Raw genomic sequence first — 19,768 nt, 5'->3', positions numbered from 1 at the left:
TTTAATGTTGGCTACTAGTTTGCTGCATATTGCTTTTACTATGTTTAGGTACGGGCCTTGAATTCCTGATCTTTCCATGATTTTTATCATTAAGGGTGTTGAATTTTATCAACTGCTTTCTCAGCATCTAATGAAATGAACATGTGGGGTTTTTTTCCTTTGAGTTTGTTTACATAGTGAATTACATTCAGGGATTTCTGTATATCGAACCATCCCTGCATCACTAGGATGAAGCCTACTTAATTATGATGGATGATCATTTTCATGTGTCTTTGGATTCCGTTTGTGAGAATTTTATTGAGTATTTTTGCATTGATAATGATAAGAGAAATTGGTCTGAAATTCTCTTTCTATGTTGGGTATTTGTGTGTATTAGTGTATAAGTGTAATTGAGGCTTCATAAAAGGAACTATTCCTATTTCATAGAATAGTTTGGACATATTTGTATGAGGTCTTCTATGAAGTTCTGATAGAATTCTGCACTAAACCCATCTGGTCCAGGGTTCTTTTTGGTTTGGAACATTTTAATAACTGCTGCTATTTCTTTAGGAGTTATGGGATTGTTTAGATGGTTTATCTGATCCTGATTTAACTTTGGTTTCTTGTATTTGTCTAGAGAATTGTCCATTTCCTCCAGATTTTCCAATTTTGTTGAATATAATCTTTTGTAGTAGGATCTGATGATTGATTGAATTTCTTCAGATTCTGTTGTTAAGTATCCCTACTCATTTCTGATTTTGTTAATTTGGATATACTCTCTGTGCCCTATGCTTAGTCTGGCTAAGGGTTTGCATATCTTGTTAATTTTCTCAAAGAACCAGCTTTTGGTTCTGTTGATTCTTTGTATAGTCCTTTTTGTTTCTACTTGGTTGATTTCAGCCCTGAGTTTATTTCCTGCCTTCTACTCCTCTTGGGTGTATTTGCTTCTTTTTGTTCTAGAGTTTTTAGATGTGCTGTCAACCTGCTAATCTATGCTCACTCCAGTTTCTTTTTGGAAGCACTCAGAGCTATGAGTTTTCCTCTTAGTACTGCTTTGTGTCCCAAAAGTTTGGGTATGTTGTGCCTTCGTTTTCATTAAATTTTAAAAAGTCAAATTTCTTTATTTCTTCTTTGACCAAGTTATCATTGAGTAGAGGACTGTTCAACTTCCATGTATATGTGGGCATTCTTTCCTTATTGTTGTTTATTGAAAACCAGCCTTAGACTGTGGTGGTCTGATAGGATGCATGGGACTATTTCAATCTTCTTGTATCTGTTGAGGCCTGTTTTGGGACCCATTATATGGTCAGTTTTGGAGAAGGTACCATGAGCTGCTGAGAAGAAGGTATACTCTCTTGTTTGTGGATGAAATGTTCTATAGATATCTGTTAAATCTATTTGGTTCATAACTTCTTTTAGTTTTTCTATGTCTCTGTTTAGTTTCCATGATCTGTCCATTGATGAGAGAGGAGTATTGAAGTCTCCTACTATTATTGTGTGTGTGTGTGTGTGTGTGTGTATGTGTGTGTGTGTATGTATGTGAGAGAGAGAGAGAGAGAGAGAGAGAGAGAGAGAGAGAGAGAGAGATACACTGTGTGCTTTGAGCTTTAGTAAGGTTTCTTTTATGAATGTAGGTGCCCTTGCATTTGGAGCATAGATATGTAGTATTGAGAGTTCACCTTGGTGAATGTTTTCCTTTGATGAATATAAAGTGTCTTTCCTTATCTTTTTTGATAACTTTTGGTTGAAAGTCGATTTTATTCAATATTAGAATGGCTACTCCAGCTTGTTTCTTCATACTATTTGCTTGGAATTTGTTTTCCAGCCTTTAACTCTGAGGTACTGTTTGTCTTTGTCTCTGAGGTATATTTCCTGTATGCAGCAAAATGCTGGGTCTTCTTTACATATCCAGTCTGTTAGGCTATATATTTTTATTGGGGAGTTAAGTGCATTGATGTTAAGAGATATTAAGGAATAGCAATCGTAGTTTCCTGTTATTTTTGTTGTGAGAGGTGGAATTTTGTGTGTCTCTCTTCTTTTGGTTTCACTACAAGGCGATTAGTTTCTTGCTTTTTCTAGGGTGTACTTTCCCTCCTTGTGTTGGAATTTTCCATCTATTATCCTTTGTAGGGCTGGATTAGAAGAAAGATACTATGTAAATTTGGTTTTGTCATGGAATATCTTGGTTTCTTCATCTGTGGTAATTGAGAGTTTTGCTGGATATAGTAGCCTGGGCTGGCATTTGTGTTCTCTTAGGGTCTGTATGACATCTGGCCAGGATCATCTGGCTTTCATTGCCTCTGTAGAGAAGTCTGGTCTAACTTTATATGTTACTTGAACTTTTCCCCTTACTGCTTTTAATGTTGTTTCTTTTTTGTGCATTTGGTGTTTTGACTATTATGTGATGGGAGGGATTTCTTTTCTGGTCCAATCTATTTAGAGTTCTGTAGGCTTCTTGTATGTTTATGGGCATCTCTTTCTTTAGGTTAGGGAAGTTTTCTTCTATAATTTTGTTGAAGATAATTACTGACCCTTTAAGTTGGTAGTCTCCAATCTCTTCTATACCTATTATCCTTAAGTTTGATCTTCTCATTGTGTCCTGAATTTCCTGGATGTTTTGGGTTAGGATCTTTTTGCACTTTACATTATTTTTCATGGTTGTGTCGATGTTTTCTATGGTATCTTCTGCCCCTGAGATTCTCTCTTCCATCTCTTATATTCTGTTGGTGATGTTTGCATTTATGACTCCTGATCTGTCTTGTAGGTTTTCTATTTCCAGCATTGTCTTGCTTTTCCAGTATTTTCTGATGATTTTTTAAATTTCCCACGTATCCCACCACAGTAAATACTGGTTATCCCAGAAAAGCAATATTTAGATTTAAAAACATATCTCATTATGATGATAGAAGACTTTAAGAAGGATATAAATAACTCCCTTAAAGAAATACAGGAAAACACAGGTAAACAGGTAGAAGTCCCTAAAGAGGAAACACAAAAATTTCTTAAAGAATTACAGGAAAACACAACCAAACAGGTGAAGGAATTGAACAAAACCATCCAGAATCTAAAAATGGAAATAGAAACAATAGAAACAATAGAGAAATCAATCAAAAGAGAGACAATGCTGGAGACAGAAAACCTAGGAAAGAGATCAGGAATCATAGATGAAAACATTACTAACAGAATACAAGAGATAGAAGAGAGAATCCCGGGGGCAGAAGATACTATAGGAAACATTGACACAACCATCAAAGATAATGTAAAAATGCAAAAAATTCCTAACCCAAAATATCCAGGAAATCCAGGACACAATGAGAAGATCAAACTTAAGGATAATAGGTATAGAAGAGAGTGAAGACTCACAATTTAAAGTGCCAGTAATTATCTTCAACAAAATTCTAGAAGAAAACTTCCCTAACCTAAAGAAAAAGATGGCCATAAACACACAAGAAGCTTACAGAACTCCAAATAGATTGGACCAGAAAAGAAATTCCCCCTGTCACATAGTATTCAAAACAACAAATGCACTAAACAAAGAAAGAATATTAAAAGCAGTAAGAAAAAGGTCACTTAAGGGCAAAAAAATAACATTTAAGGGCAGACCTATTATAGTTACACCAGATTTCTCTACAGAGACTATGAAAGCTAGAAGATTCTGGGCAAATGTCATATAGACCCTAAGAGAACACAAATGCCAGCCCAGGCTACTATATCCAGCAAAACTATTAGACAGAAGAGCCAAGATATTCCATGACAAAACCAAATTTACACAATATCTTTCCACAAATCCAGCTCTACAAAGGATAATAGATGGAAAACTCCAACATAAGGAGGGAAACTACACCCTAGAAAAAGCAAGAAAGTAATCTTTCAACTAAACAAAAAGAAGATAGTCACACAAACATAATTCCACCTCTAACAACAAAAATAATAGGACACAACAATCATTGGTCTCTAATAACTCTCAAGTCAATGGACTCAATTCCCCAATAAAAGACATAGACTAACAGACTGGATATGCAAAGAGGACCCAGCATTTTGCTGCATACAGGAAACCCAACTCAGTGACAAAGACAGACACTTCCTCAGAGTAAAAGGCTGGAAAAAAATTTCCAAGCAAATGGTCCCAAGAAACAAGCAGGAGTAATCATTCTGATATCAAATAAAATTGACTTTCAACCAAAAGCTATCAAAAAAGATGAGGTAGTACACTTCAGGATAACAGATGCTGGTGAAAATGTGGAGAAAGAGGAACATTCCTCCACTGTTGGTGGGATTGCAAACTGGTACAACCACTCTGGAAATCAGTCTGTCAGTTCCTCAGAAAATTGGACATAGTACTACCTGAGAACACAGCTATGCCACTCCTTGGCATATACCCAAAAGATGCTCCAACATATAACAAGGACACATGCTCCATTATGTTCATAGCAGCCTTATTTATAATAGTCAGAAGCTGGAAAGAACCCAGATGTCCTTCATCAGATGAATAGATACAGAAAATGTGGTACATTTATACAATGGAATACTACTACTCAGCTATTAAAACAATAACTTCATGAAAATCTTAGGCAAATAGAACTAGAAAATATCACCCTGAGTGAGGTAACCCAATCACAAAAGAACATACATGGTATGAACTCACTGATAATTGGATATTAGCTTAAAAACTCAGATTACACAAGATACAATTCACAAACCACATGAATCTCAAGAAGAAGGAAGACAAAAATGTGGATACTTCAGTCCTTCTTAGAAGGGGGACAAAAATACAGCAGGAAATATGGAGACAAAGTGTGGAGCAGAGACTGAAAGGCCATCCAGAGACTGCCCTACATGGGAATGCATCCCATATACCGCCACCAAACACAGACCATAATGCAGATGCCAAGAAGTGAATGCTGATAGCAGCCTGATATAACTGTCTGCTGAGAGGCTCTGCCAGAGCATGACAATTACAGAGGCAGATGCTTGCAGTCAACCATTCAACTGAAGATACAGTCAGCAAAGAAGGAGTCAAAGAAAGGACTGAAGTACCTGAAGGGGTTTGCAACACCATAAGAAGAACACAATATCAACCAACCAGACCCCTCAGAGCTCCCAAAGACGAAATCACCATCCCAAGAGAACACAGGGATGGACCTATGGCTCCATCTGCATTTGCAGCAGAGGATGGCCTTGTCAGGCATCATTGGGGGAAAAGGCCCTTGGTCCTGTCAAGGATTGATGTACCAGTATAGGGGAATGTCAGGGTGGGGAGGTAGGATGGGTGGGAGAGCACCCTCATAGAAGCAGGGGGCGGTGGTTGGTGTGATAGTGGGTTTCTGGAAGGGAAACCAGGAAATGGGAGAACATTTAAAATGTAAATAAAAAATACAATTTTAAAAAATGTCACCAGAAGAATCCTATTAGCTATTAAAAGGCCTGAACGACAAAAAATAAATAAATAAACAACAAGATTTAGGGGGAACTCAAAAGCTGAGCCAGGATTAAAAAAAAAAATAATCCTATCCCCTGAGGCCAGTAGTTCATAAGCTCTTCATCGAGTTCAGCTTTAGAACTGCCATTTTGGCCACTCATGCAGCCCTCCCTCCCATACTGAATGCACGATTGTGTTTAGATACTTCATAAACTATACTTTCCTTCACTCTTGCAGTGTCCTTAAGGTCAACAGCAAGTATAGCTCCTTATGTAAAGTAGGAAAACTTTAATGTATAGTTTGCCTCCGGATTCTCTCCAGGTAACACCCATCTTGTCTATTAAACATAGATAACTTCCTAGGAGCCAGAATAACAGACTTCGTGGTCTGTGCCACATCCTTTATTTCTGTCATAACCTTCCTTCAAACACTTCTACTTCAGTAGACATTGATGAGAAGATTCCTAAAATTACAGCTGTATGAATTAGGAATTAGCAAGCTGCATATATACTTAGCTGAATGTCCACACCTCAGATTAACATATACAATTATTAAAAGGGAATAAAGTTACATCCAACAGAACACAGCAGTTAAGGAATGCTGTCTTTCCTACATACATGATTTAAAGGGAAGTACATATATAGATGTTATTTGTGGAAGGTAATGTTCTTTTAGACGCTAATAACCATATGAGCCATTTCACTACAGAATACAGTTTAAATTCACTCTACTGTTGTGTGACAGTGAAAAGCCCCTGGTTCTCTGTTGAGCAAAGGCTTGAAACCCCAGAGAACCTGAAAGGGATGGTAGGTATTTCACCTGATTCCCGGCAAACCAGACCCTGTCACTAGCCACAGCCCTCCATAGATTTGTGGCCATCAGTCAGGTAAGGGCAAGGCCCTAAACCTCTCCACAGGTAGAGGAAATGACCACAGGTCATGGAGGCTCAAGACAGATCTCCATTAAAATGATGTACCTAAAGACCTGGAGGCTTAGCCAATAACCTTTCCTTCCAGACACTCCTCCCTGCAAAAGGTATTTAATCTCAGGCTCACCCTGAGAAGTGGGGTACGGTTTAATTCATCCACTTTCTGCCATGACAATAAATGTCTTAAAACCATGGACTGCCTCTTTTCATCAGGATCCTCTGTGAGGAGTTACAGAAAAGACCTTCACCTATAGAGCTGCAGGCTAATCTCTGATAGAAGCCCTCTCTGGGTTGCCAACCACCACCACCAAGCCTGCAGAAGCCACTGGCAAGCCAAAGACTCCCCTGCAGGACCAGCTGGAGGAGGTCCCCCCTTTTCCCCTTGACCCCAGGCTCGATCCAGTCTGTGAGCCCCCACTCCATTCTCAACTCTTCTGCAGCTCCCAGCAGTGCCTGGATGCCCAAAGAGCCTGAGAACTAGACAGCCCTAGCCTCCTCGAAGGCCCCGGAGACACCCCCCCCCCTCCGAGTAAGCTCTTGATGTGTCCAGAGCTCAGACTTTCCCACCCCTGGAGCAGTGTCCTGAGGCTTCCCAGAGCCCAACACCTGCCAGGGGACAGCATGGAGCAACCACTGTCAACTTGCCTTATCCTGCCTCACTGAGTGGCCAAGCCCTTTGGCAGAACAGACACAGGACTCATTAAATCTAATCACCGTCTTTCTATGCATCTATGCTCTGACTTACTTTTCAAGTTCGTATTCCAAAGATTCTTCAGTTTTCAATTCAGCTCTATAGCTTTTTTTATGTAATCTCAGTTCTGTTTTCATAGAAATTGTACGAGATTTTATTTCCACCATCTCAGCTTCCATAGCCTTAATTCTGTGCTCCATCGACATGATATAATCCTGTTTTCTCTGCTCTTTCTTTTGGTCAGAGGCAGCTTCTTCCTAAAGAACATTAAAATAGGAAGTCCAAGGAAAGTTTATAGGGAATAGGAGGTTGATGTGATCAAAATACGTTGTATTCATGTTTGAATTTACCAAGAATAAACTAAGTAAATGACTTCAAATAACAGAAATTTTCTGTTTAAATTACAAATATCTCTATATATTCTAAATAAAGGAAAAACTTATTTGAAACATAACCACACAACAGATAATCATTGTGTAATTTATTTTTGAATCCATGAAAGAGAGAATATTTTAAATAAAACAGAAAGAAGTTGGAGTTCAAATTCTTTATCATCACTAAATAGGGGCATTTAAACAGAATTTTTAAGGGACTTGTGGATGAAAAAGAGATACCAACCACAAAACTCCATCCTCCTCCCTGAAGTATTCATATAATAATTCCAAAATTAATAATATAATACAATTTTATATTAAAGCATGAAACTTTAAAACACTGAAGTAGATTATCATATCCACATCACAATTATTTTCTTTCTCACAATTTTTAAGTAATCTTAAAGATCACATGATTCCCCACTGAAAACCAGAAATCTTAAAAAAAGATGAATTTATTTAATAAAACAAAGATGGTTATCAATAGAAGTGGATGGCTTGTTTATCCAGAAGTCTACAAGAAACTGCTGTGAAACACAGACGAAACATATACAATGATACACATAATACATTGAAAATGAAATTTGACGTGGAGTTAATTATTGCACAAGACAGACAACTACAGTCACCTGTAAAAATTGGTTCAATTTGTTAATTTCTTCCATTGCTTGACTTCTATGTTGCTCTTCAATGGTTCTCTTATGCTTTTCTATCTCACTATGCTCTACCATATTCTTGTCCATATGTGTTTTAATCCTGAGTAGTGTCTCTTCAAGCTTCTTTATTCCACCCTCTAGCATTTCACATTTCTCCTGGGCTGCTGTTGTATCTGCTGCTTTCGGCTGCAGGTGATTATGTTCATCCTCCAGGCATTGCCAGTGGAATATTTCCTGTTGCAGTTTTGTTTCGATACTTTCAAGCTGAGTGAAAACAATTAATATTTTCTAATAATGCAGTAGGCAGAAAAAAGGTAACACAACATCAATAGAAATTTCAGCATGACTTCAGTTGAATTCAGGATGAATTTAAGCAATTTCTGTATGAACCTAGAGTTATTGGTTTTCTAACTTATACTTTTGTTCAGTATATTATTGAATTATTAACCTTAAATCTAAAAAAATCCAACCAAATGAATCAAGCAAAATACACATACACAAGAGTGAGATGGGGGAGGGGGGAGAGAGAGAGAGAGAGAGAGAGAGAGAGAGAGAGAGAGAGAGAGAGAGAGAACCTCTAAATTGTTTTCTCAATCAAGAAAACTCCCCAAGCATTATCAGGTACATAAGTGAGATTCTCGTGTGTGTTTTACCTACTTTAACATCAGAATGGCTGTCAAATCATTGTTTCTGTTACAACATGCATTTCTTCCCCACAGATAATGAAAGGCAATATAACTGGAAGACTCATGTAAAATAAGCAAAAAAGAAAAAAAGAAAAATGGTTGGGGATTTAGCTCAGTGGTAGAGCGCTTGCCTAGGAAGCGCAAGGCCCTGGGTTCGGTCCCCAGCTCCGAAAAAAAAAAAGAAAAGAAAAATGAGAAAAATAAAGCTAGAGTATATATCATCCCTTTGAAGAAATTAAGAAAATACAAGCTTTTATTCTAATTTGAGAAAATTGGATACATTTTCTCCTTTTCAAGATTCCTAATGTTTACTTCCCCTTATTTTTCTGTGGAGAAGGCCATCTCATCCCCTCCTAGACTGAATTTTTTTCCATGACATAGAAACTACTTTTGAAATTTAGTGATTCCAACTATTAATTGAAAATTACTTATCTTTGATAAATTGCCTCAATTCTCTGAAATTTTGAGGTATACAAAGTCATCAGTCTTTATATGAGCTTGAAAATTACTTCATGAATCATGAACTATAAAAATCCAGCCTGAACCATATTTTGTTTAATAGAAGGAAGTAATTGTACAAAATTGTTGTTTCTGAACATACAGAGTCTGGGACTTGGTTCCTATGACTTCTGTTCAGGCAGGGGTATACCACCTGCGTTTAGAACAGCATGGGAATTTCAAGACACAAATATAACACATTTTCAATTTAAAGGACAGTTTTTTTAAGTTTTTCAAGTTTACAAAATTTTCCAAACTCTTTATATTTACATTGTACTAAATTAGATGAAATTTTTATCCAAAAATGAATTTAAATGTACCGTCTTTCTTAGGTTAAGTACCACATCGTTTTCGCGGTGAGTTGTACTTGAAGCATTCTGTGTAAACTCTCTACTTTTATGTGAGTCTGAGTCCTTCGCCATTGAGCACAGATTCTTAAACCTAGAAGAATGTACAGAACAACTAAGTATTACTATCATTGCACATGTGGATGCACATGTGGATGCACATGCGTGTTTGTGCTGCTTTTGAGGCAAACTGGCTTTAAACTCTTGATCCTGCAGCCTGTACTTTACAAATGTTTAGCTTACTGGTTTAACTGGCTAGTAACTAAAATCTTTCAATTGTAAGCACTCAATGCATTTTAACTAGATAATAAGTTTTATCATATAAAAAATTATATCTATGAACTTTCTCTTAAGTATGGTTCTATTACTATTTTAAAATTATATAATGAGATTGAAACCTGAATTTTAAAATAAAAAGGTCAAAATAGGAATGGTAAATAAAGTGCTAATATTGTAATAATAAAAAGAATTGTTATAAATTGTTTTATCAAAATAAAATATTTACTCATAATTTTCATTTTAATTTTCAGTATTATTTGTTTGACTGTGTATGTGTGCATCTCTGTGTGAACGTGTACACAGGAATGCAAATGCCCTTATAGGTCAGAAGGACTGAATCCTCAGAAGCTGGAGGAGTTACAGCAGTTAGCTAATACTTGAAGGTAGACGCTGAGATCGACATTTAGGTACTATTATAGTGTTGGTTAATTTTGTTTTTGGTTTTGTTTTTATTATGGTTGGTGGTGTTGATTTTTATCAACTTGACAGAAGCAAGTTTCATCTGTCAAGAGTGAAACTTAACTGAGAAAATGTATCTATCTACAGGCATGCCTGTTGGAACATTTTATTGATTAATGCTGGGTGGAGAGGGGGTCTCAGATCACACATACACACAAATGGATGCATACATACAAGACACACAAACAAATGTAAATAAAAAACTATGCATTCCACATAGTAGTACCAAGAATGTGTGGCTTAAGCTACTTCGCTGAGTTCCAAAAAGAAATTAACATTTAGGACAATGCCAAAAAATGTCTTTGAGGGATAAGTGGGAAAAAAAGAGGCCGGGCAGTGCTTTAAGGCATAGGTGATTGGGGTTGGGGATTTAGCTCAGTGACATAGGTGATCAAATGTAGAAATATGGGGAAAGACTTGAGAAATTCTATGGTAATTTGAATGAGAAGTGTTAAGGCAAGTGGGATCCAGTTACTGATGCTTCATGGGGAGGTTATGAAAACTCCAGAAAGCAGAGGCTTGCTGCAGGAAGCAGGTCATCAAGGAGAGCGTGGTTTATACACTCACTCCAGTTCTTACTCCATCTCTGTCTACCTGCTAGGTGTGGATCTAACTGTCCTCAGCCAGTCTCCTCTTGCTGATGGCATGCTCTGCTTCCCCAGCTATTGTGGAAATTGTCCCTGTGTAACCACAATCCTTAAGTTGTCCTTGGTCATGTGTATCTTATCATAGCAACAGGTGAGTAATTAATACAACTTTTTAAGAAGAAATCTAGAGCCCCTCCCAGTGCAGTTTTCATAAAATGCAAAAGACACGATATCATAGGCATAATATTAAATCATACGAAAATACTAGTTCTATCTTAGAGAAATAAAAATAACAAATAAAAAAGCATCCTGACATATTGGGAGAATAAAAAGTTATGAAAAATTGACCATGACTTGCCGGGGACCAGCCCTGGCATTAGTCTTCTTTCTCTTGTTGGTTCTTCTTGAGGCAGCGGAGAGGGAAGAGCGTCAGCAGAGGGTAAGACTTTGTCTTATGAGATATTTAGGGTTGCTGTATAATAATAAGTTTACTTATCTAAGTCTAAGTTACTATGTTACCGTAGCTGATTTACTTATCTATGTCTAAGTCATTATGCTCTGCTACTGTAACTGACCCGCCTTCTGTGTTCCTCTGAGGCCAGAAACTGCAGTCTCTGGCATTTCGCACCTCATTCTAAAACAGCAGGAGATAAAGTAGAGGATTAATTGCTAGAGCCTTTTCCCTTTTGTCCCTATGCCTCTTGCTTGTCAGGCCAGGGGGAAGTTTGGAGCAATAAACTTCTATTGAACCAAAAGAAGTGAATGGGGCTTGTAGAAGGAAAAACTTTTACATAGTCAAATATGCATAAACGTATATAATTTCATACACAGATTCATAAATGCTCATTTATACATTTCCAGTCAAAATCAGTTGGGCCCAGCTTACATGCATTCTCACAATTACATTCTTACACACACACATGCATACACTCTCAGGACATACACATACACATACATCCATACTTACATATGCATATGGAGCAAAAGACCAAGCACCGGTGCAGAAAGAACTCACTCATTCTAGATGAAAGATGAGCTCCAATCTTTATTACATAGAGAAAGAAATCGCTTCTACCCTTTTAATGCTAAGTGAATTAAACCCAAGTTTGTAAGAGAAAAGGCTTGTTACTTTTAGTAAGACTAAGCCTGCATTGCTATTGAGAAATGACCTGTTCTGTCCCATGGTAAGGAAAAACCTGCCTGCTCCTTCTGCTCTCTGCAGCTTCTTCTTTTTTCCTGTTTTCCTCTGCATTATGCACATTGCTCTCTTATGTTACCTATAATCTCTAACTTATTCCTCTGTGCATGTCTTCTCAGTTCAGATCTCTTTAGATCAGTTCTACTTAGCTCAGTTCTCCTTAGCTCAAACCTGACCCTTCAGCTCAGTCCCTCTCCACCTCAGTCCTCTCCAACTCTGTCCTTCTGGGTTCTGTCCTTCTGTGTATATTCTCTTTGTCCTCAGCACTTAAACATCTTTCAGAATACATGATCACATGTTACAAAATTTATCACAAGTTCATATGAAAGATCAAAGCATAAATTGAAATAGAAGTTTACAATTAAGAATGTTTACATGAATATCCATCAGGAGTAATTATCTGGCTAAACATTATCACCAGTGTCAGCTCTACAGGTTTGATGAAGGTCTAAAAACATACACAAGTTGTTAATGAAGTTTTGTATAGGTAAACCCAGTCAATGTTTTATTGCACCTGTAATAAATCATTTGTTCTCTATTTATGACTCTTGATAATTGTTTTATAACCTCTTGGAATGTGTTCTGAGTAGGAGAAAGTCTGGTTACTATCTAAGAGCAATTAACTGGTGACAATCTGGGAGACTGGCAGAGTTCTCACTGCAATTTCGACTATCAGAGAAAGACTTAATAGAAGTCCCTCTCTAAAAGAGCTTAATAATCACGTTATAATTTTAGAAATTCTAATAGGATCATAATAAGACTTAAGAAGTCATCTATTTGTCTATATAGCATCACTATGAGACAGTACATCTTCATAGATCTGCGGATATCTGCTCCAAAGGGGCGTGCTATTACTTAATGATTGTTATATGTGTTTAACAATAACAGGAAAAGACTATTAATAGCAGGAATCTTCCCTAAAATGAATCCCTTACAGCCTAGCTTAATAAGGGCAAACCAGTCGCAGATTATATAATAATCCGAGGCTGGCCATCTCAGGATGATCACCTGTTAGTTATTAGCTTGTCCTGTTATGGCTCTTGACAATTACTTTTTTAGCTGATAGAATAATGACATCTTTTATTCATTGAAAGTCAGAAAGTTTTGATAATGTCCATCATTCTGTGTATCATTCAGAGAGAAAGAGAGAGGGAGAGAGTGAGAAACATCCATTCTTCTATGTCTGTGAATTCTGTATCCAGGACCTCAAAAAGATGTAAACTGTACCCATGTGAAGGATGCACAGGAATTTGACAATATTCCAAAAATAATAGAGTATAATAGTCATACAGCAGTATATCATTTATCTAGTTAGGGCTTTTATTGCTGTGATGAAACATCACGACTGAAACAACATGGCAAAAAAGGGTTGCTCTGGCTTACACTTCCAAATCACTGTTCATCATTGAAGGAAGTCAGGACAAAAACTCAAACAGAGCAGGAAGCTGAATGCAGAAAATGATGCAGAGGCCATGCAAGGGTGCGTTATACAGGCTTGCACAGCCTGCATTTTATAAAACTCGGGACCAGTGACCTAGCAGTAGCCCTACCCACGATGGGATAGGCCCTCCCACATCCCTCACTAACTAAAATAATGCCCTAAAGGCTTACCTATAACTAAATTTTATGGAGGCATGTCCTCAATTGAGGAGTATAACTTGGGTCTAGTAGACATAAAACGAGGCACACAGAGGTCATACAGGAAGGAGGATTTTTTGGATTGCTCCGCATATTTCATATGGCCTGATTTCTCAAACACTCCAGGACCAACTCCAAGCAGTAGAACCTATCTACAATGACCTGGTTCATCTACACTCAACACTAGTTAAGAAAATATCTGTACAGGCTCCTCTATAGGCAAATCTTAAGAGATGCATTTGCTCAATTGTGGTTCTTGCTTCTCAGATATGTCTAAGATTGTGTCAAGTTGAAAAAACCATCCAGCACAATTAATGACTAAACAACAATGCCAAAAAAACAGAGCTTCCAGGGACTAAACCACTACCGAAACACTATACATGGACTGACCCAGGGCTCTAACTGCATATGTAGCACAGAATAGCCTTGTTGGGGCACCAGTGGAAGGGGAAGCCCTTGGTCCTTGGTCCTTGGTCCCAAGGTTGGACCCCAAGTGCAGGGGAATATGGTGGGGCAATAAGGGGGATGTATAGGGAGAATACCTGAATGGGGGAGGGGGAGAGGAGGGAATTGGGGCTGATGGACGGGAAACCAGGAAGGGGAATAACATTTGAAATGTAAGTAAAGAAATATGTCTAATAAAATTTTTTTAAAGAAGATGTGGGTAAATGCTTTGATAAATGAATGTCTTACCTGGTTATTTCTTTTTCTAATTCACTATTTCTCTCTTTTATTTCATCCAAATCCTGTATCAGTGACTGGTTCAATTTAATCTGATTCTTTATTTCTTCTTTAACCTTTTCAGACTTGGAAAAATATATTAATATAATTTTAAATTTAGAAATCCACTTTTCATTCTTAGAAATATTATTTTCCATGAGTAGCATGCTTAAAACAATTTCAGAGAATATTTTATTGATGCCTATGAGTATAGATTTCAAAATAATGTCAATTTTATTGGTATGGGTGTTTTGCAAGAATATATTTCTGTAGGGTAAGGCTTACCTACTGCCACCTCTGACCAGAAAAGTTTATGGGATCCCTGAAAGAGCTGGAGTTCCACACAACTGGGAGTTGCCATGTGGATGCTGGAAATTGAAACCAGGTCCTCTGCAAGAGCAGCAAGTGCTCTTACACACCGAGTGATCTCTCTGGCCCCCAGTAATAAACATTTGTCGTGGAGCTCAGATATAAGATTTTCACCATGACATTTTATGAAATGTAAATTAATAAGCTTTATTTATTAAATATAGAAAGGTTTTTTTCCTAGAGAACTAGCTTGAATAGAATAAGGGCTCTGCTGTGGGTTACAAAAAAAGGGGAAAAAAAAGAAAGTTTTTTCCTAGCTCACAATGTAGCCCTCTTTCTGGGACTCTTCTTCTGGGTCTTACTCAGCTAAGTCCTCCATGTTCCTCTACTCTCTACTCTACCCATCCATGCTAGTTTCCTGACAGCATCTCCCAGGCTGAAGTGAAGTCCTCTTCTTCCCCTCTAACTCTCTCTCCCTCAGGATTCACCAGGGTTCTGATATTAGAAGTGTCCCTCTTCCATGCTTGCCCTAGTGACATTCCATCATGGTACCCTATTCCAGCTCTTCACACACTCTGATAACCTGTGGTCCCAGTACTCCATATTTCCTTCCCAGATAGAAACTACTCCCCACTCTGGCCTGTGAGAGTCAATCTCTGGAACCAGTTTGTGAGTCACTAACAGAGATATTCTATGACCCAAAATGTGGCCAGTAGGGTCCTGTATCTTCCTTTGGGTACCATAACAATCACACTTCCTAAGGATCACCTTCACCTTTGTTGCTATTATAATTAATGATCCTAATTATTCCTCCTTTTCTTGGTTATCGCAACTGTATCGAGTCTCCAGGATCATTACCATCCACATTGCAGGATTCACTGCCACTCCCCGTCATAAATAGAGATCTCACACTTCCATTCCTCACCATCTCAGGACTTATGGCACTCATTTGGCAGAACTCATCTTCTTATTTTGCTGTGTTCTTCCCTTTCCCTCTGTCTTTCCCGCCCCATCATCTGTGGACACACATGGATAGCCTCCCACCCTCTGCAAAAAAATATTCATACTCTCCACCCCTATGGTACTTGGAGTTAACAACCCTATGACTCTTTTGGAATGCCAAATTACACTGCTGGTCTGGCCAAGCCCTTGTTTTCCATCAGTAAATCAATCTAACCCTGACATTTGAGAACCTTTGGGGAACATCTTCTTGACTCACAGTATAAGGGTGGAAGGGATATGAATGGGTCTTGGGGAGAGGCACTCTTAGGAGGTATGGTCTATTGGGAGTAGGTATGGCCTTATTGGAAGAAATGCCTCACTTTGGGGTTGAGCTTTGAAGCTCCACTCATTTCAGAAGAGAACTTTGTCCCAGCTCCCTGAGGATGCAAGTCATCTGACAGACAGATCATAATGTAGAAATCTCAGCCCCTTCTCTAGCACTATGCCTTTGTAAACACTACCATGCTTCCTGCCTTGGTATTAGACTGAATCTGTAAGCTAGTCTTAAATAAATTTTGTCCTTTAAAAGTGTTGCTCTGGAAATCAGTCTGATGGATCCTCAGAAAGTTGGACATAGTACTCCCTAGGGACCCCGCTATACCACTCCTGGGAATATACCCAAAAGATGATCCAACATATAACAAGGACACATGCTCGACTATGTTCACAGTGGCCTTATTTATAATAGCTAGAAGCTGGAAAGAGCCCAGATGTTCTTCAACAGAGGAATCAATACAGAAAAAATGGCACATTAACACAATTGGGTACTACTCAGCTACTAAAAATGATGACTTCATGAAATTCATAGGCAAATGGATGAAAGCAGAAAATAACATCCTAAAAAAAGAAAGAAAGAAAATAACATCCTGAGTGAGGTAACCCAATCAGAATAGAACACACATGGTATGCACTCACTGATAAGTAGATAATCCAAAAGTTTGGAATATCCAAGATACAATTTACAGACCACATGAAGAAGGAAGACCAAAGGGTGGAGGCTTCAGTCCTTCTTAGAACAAAATACTTCAAGAAGAAATATGGAGACAAAATGTGGAGCAGGGACTGACAGAAAGGCCATCCAGAGACTGCTCCACTTGGGGATCCATCCTATACACAGTCACCAAACCTACACACTATTGCAGATGACAAAAAGTGCAGACTGACAGGAGCTTGATATAACTGTCACCTGAGAGACTCTGCCAGAGCCTGACAAATACACAGCCTTGACTTCTTATCTCAAGTCCCTCTGTGCTTACCTCCTTTCTTTTTCATTTATCATAGAAAGTTTCAGACAGCGGGGATGTGAGAGGCTCCCAGAACCCAATTGGGAGGTCTATAACTGAAATGCCTAATGGTGGAAAAATGAAATTTGAAGACATCACCTCCAGTAGATGGCATGAATTGAGGGATTTTGGCCATCAACCCATCTCAAAAATTTTGACCCAGAATTATTCCTGTTTAAAGGAAATGCAGGGACACAATTGGAGCAGAGACTGAAGGAAGATGATCCAGAGACTTCCCCAACTTGAGACCCATTCCATACACAGTCACTAAAACCTGACAATATTGCTAATGCCAATATGTGCTTGCAAAGAGGAGCCTGGCATTGGTGTACCCTGAGAAGCTAACTCTACAAGAACCTGTTTGAGACAGATGCAGATACTTACACCCAACCTTTGGACTGAGCCTGGGGACCACGTTGGAAGAGTTAGGGGAAGGACTGAAAGAGGTGAAGGGGATCGCAACCCCATAGGATGAATAACAGTATCAACTAACTGAACATCTCAGAGCTCCTAGGGACTAAACCACCAATCAAAGTGTATATCATTGCCCATGCTACAGGATTGCCTTATCTGGCCTTATCTGGGGCAATGGGTGAGCTTGGCCATATTGAGGCTTTACACCTTAGAGAAGGGGGATACTAGGGAGATGAGGTAGGGTTGGGTGGGTGGGGGAGCGTACTTTTAGAGGCAAAAGGGAGGGGGAAGAAGTGGAGTGATCATGGAGGGATACTGGGAAGGGGGAAAACATTTGAAATGTGAATAAATAAAATGACTAATAAAAAAGAAAGTCATAGACACAAAATCAGCCGACAGAGAGCTGCTGGTCTGCCAGGAGCACTCTCCATCCTAAGCCCACAGCCTGCAGGTGGGACACCACATTCTCTCCCCCGACTGTCCAAGGAGAGACAGGCCAGAAGTGCATGGTGTGTGGGAGCCGTTGGGTGGCCTAGTACAGGACTCTTCAGGTCTCCTTCTGCACCCAAAGCTGGAGTTGTTCCACAGAGCTCCAGAACCCAAACCTGCCCTGTGAGAGCTTGTGTTTCAGAAGCACTCACACTTCTAAGATCACAGACTAATGGGCTCACAGGCTCATGGGCTCACGGGCTCATGGCTTCACCAGCTCACAGGAGTGAAAAGCTCCAGTCACACACAACAAGACCAACTAACATCAGATCTGATAATGACAGAGGACTTTAAGAAGGACAAAAATAACTCCCTTAAAGAAATACAGGACAACATAGGTAAACAAGTAGATGCCCTTAAAGAGGAAACAAAAAAAAATCCCTTAAAGAATTATAGGAAAACACAATCATCTCTGACCTCAAGCAGCATTACAGAACAATGGTGATAAAAACTGTACAGTATTGGTATAGAGACAGGCAGGTACATCAGTAAGACCCAGAAATGAACCCATGCAACTATGGTCATTTGGTCACAAAGGAGCTAAAAGCATCCGATGGAAAAAAGATAGCACGTTCAACAAATAGTGCTCGTTCAACTGGAGGTCAACATGTAGAAGAATGGAAATTGATCCATCCTTGTCACCCTATACAAAGCTTAAGTCCAAGTGGATCAAGGACCTCCATATCAAACCAGATACACTCACACTAATAGAAGAAAAAGTAGGGAACAGTCTCGGTCACTTGGGCACTGGGGAAAATTTCCTGAACAAAACACCAGTGGCTTATGCTCTAAGATCAAGAATCAACAAATGGGACCTCATAAAACTGCAAAACTTCTATGAGGCAAAGGATAAAACAGCAATCAAAAGATTAGGAAAAGATCTTTAGCAATCTTACATCTGATAGAGGGCTAATATCCAATATATACAGAGAACTCAAGAAGTTAGATGCCAGAGAGACAAATAACCCTATGAAAAAATGGGGTACAGAACTAAACAAAGAATTCTCAGCTGAGGAATATCTAATGGCTGAGAAGTGCCTAAAGAAATGCCCAATATCCTTAGTCATTAGGGAAATACAATCATAACAAGTCTGAGATTCCCATTCACACCAGTCATAATGGCTAAAATAAAAAACTCAGGTGACAAAAGATGCTGGCGAGGATATGGAGAAAGAAGAACACTCCTCCATTGTTGGTGGGATTGCTCACTGCTACAACCACTCTGGAAATCAGTCTGAAGGTTCCTCAAAAAAGTGGACATGGCACTACCTGAGGACCCAGATATACCTCTCCTGGGCATATACCCAAAAGATGTTCCAACATGCAACAAAGACACATGTTCCACTGTGTTTGTAGCAGCCTTATTTATAATAGCCAGGAGCTTGAAAGAACCCAAATGCCTTCCAACAGAGGAATAGATACAGAAAATATGGTACATCTAAACAATGGAATACTACTCAGATATCAAAATGATAGCTAAAAAACAATGACTTCATGAAATTCATAGACAAATGGATGGAAGTAGAAAATATTGTTCTGAGTGAGGTAAGTCAATCACAGGAAAAAAACACATATGATATGCATTCACTGATAAGTGGATATTAGCCCAGAAGCTTGAATTACCCAAGATACAATCCACAGACCACAGGAAGATCAAGAAGAAGGATGACCAAAATGTGGATGCTTCATTTCTTCTTAAAGGGGGAACAAAAATATTCATAGGAGGGGCTATGGAGGCAAAGTTGCAAAGATTGCAGTGGAGACTAAAGGAATGGCTATCAGAGCCTGCCCCGTGTGTGTGTGTGTGTGTGT

The 19,768-nt window shown here is 38.7% G+C and overlaps 1 protein-coding gene across 9 annotated transcripts in view; it reads right to left on the bottom strand.

Annotated features, from left to right (window-relative positions):
• The window catches only part of LOC102549174 (ankyrin repeat domain-containing protein 26-like), a 246,026-nt gene that overhangs the window by 30,035 nt on the left and 196,223 nt on the right, over positions 1–19,768 (bottom strand). For 8 of the 9 annotated variants that reach the window (XM_017600748.3, XM_063276815.1, XM_063276813.1 and 5 more), the window contains exons 14-17: positions 14,433–14,545; positions 9,552–9,672; positions 8,021–8,311; positions 7,072–7,274 (exon numbers count right to left, since the gene is read on the bottom strand). In XM_017600748.3, the coding sequence (XP_017456237.2) occupies positions 7,072–7,274; positions 8,021–8,311; positions 9,552–9,672; positions 14,433–14,545 (728 nt within the window). Of the gene's footprint in view, positions 1–7,071; positions 7,275–8,020; positions 8,312–9,551; positions 9,673–14,432; positions 14,546–19,768 lie in introns of those variants that run through there. The other variant, XM_063276820.1, reaches the window with a different exon arrangement.

Source organism: Rattus norvegicus, chromosome 17 (assembly GCF_036323735.1).
Source record: "Rattus norvegicus strain BN/NHsdMcwi chromosome 17, GRCr8, whole genome shotgun sequence".
In the NCBI taxonomy this organism is placed as follows: Eukaryota; Metazoa; Chordata; class Mammalia; order Rodentia; family Muridae; genus Rattus; species Rattus norvegicus.
This window is presented reverse-complemented; position numbering and strand designations above follow the sequence as displayed.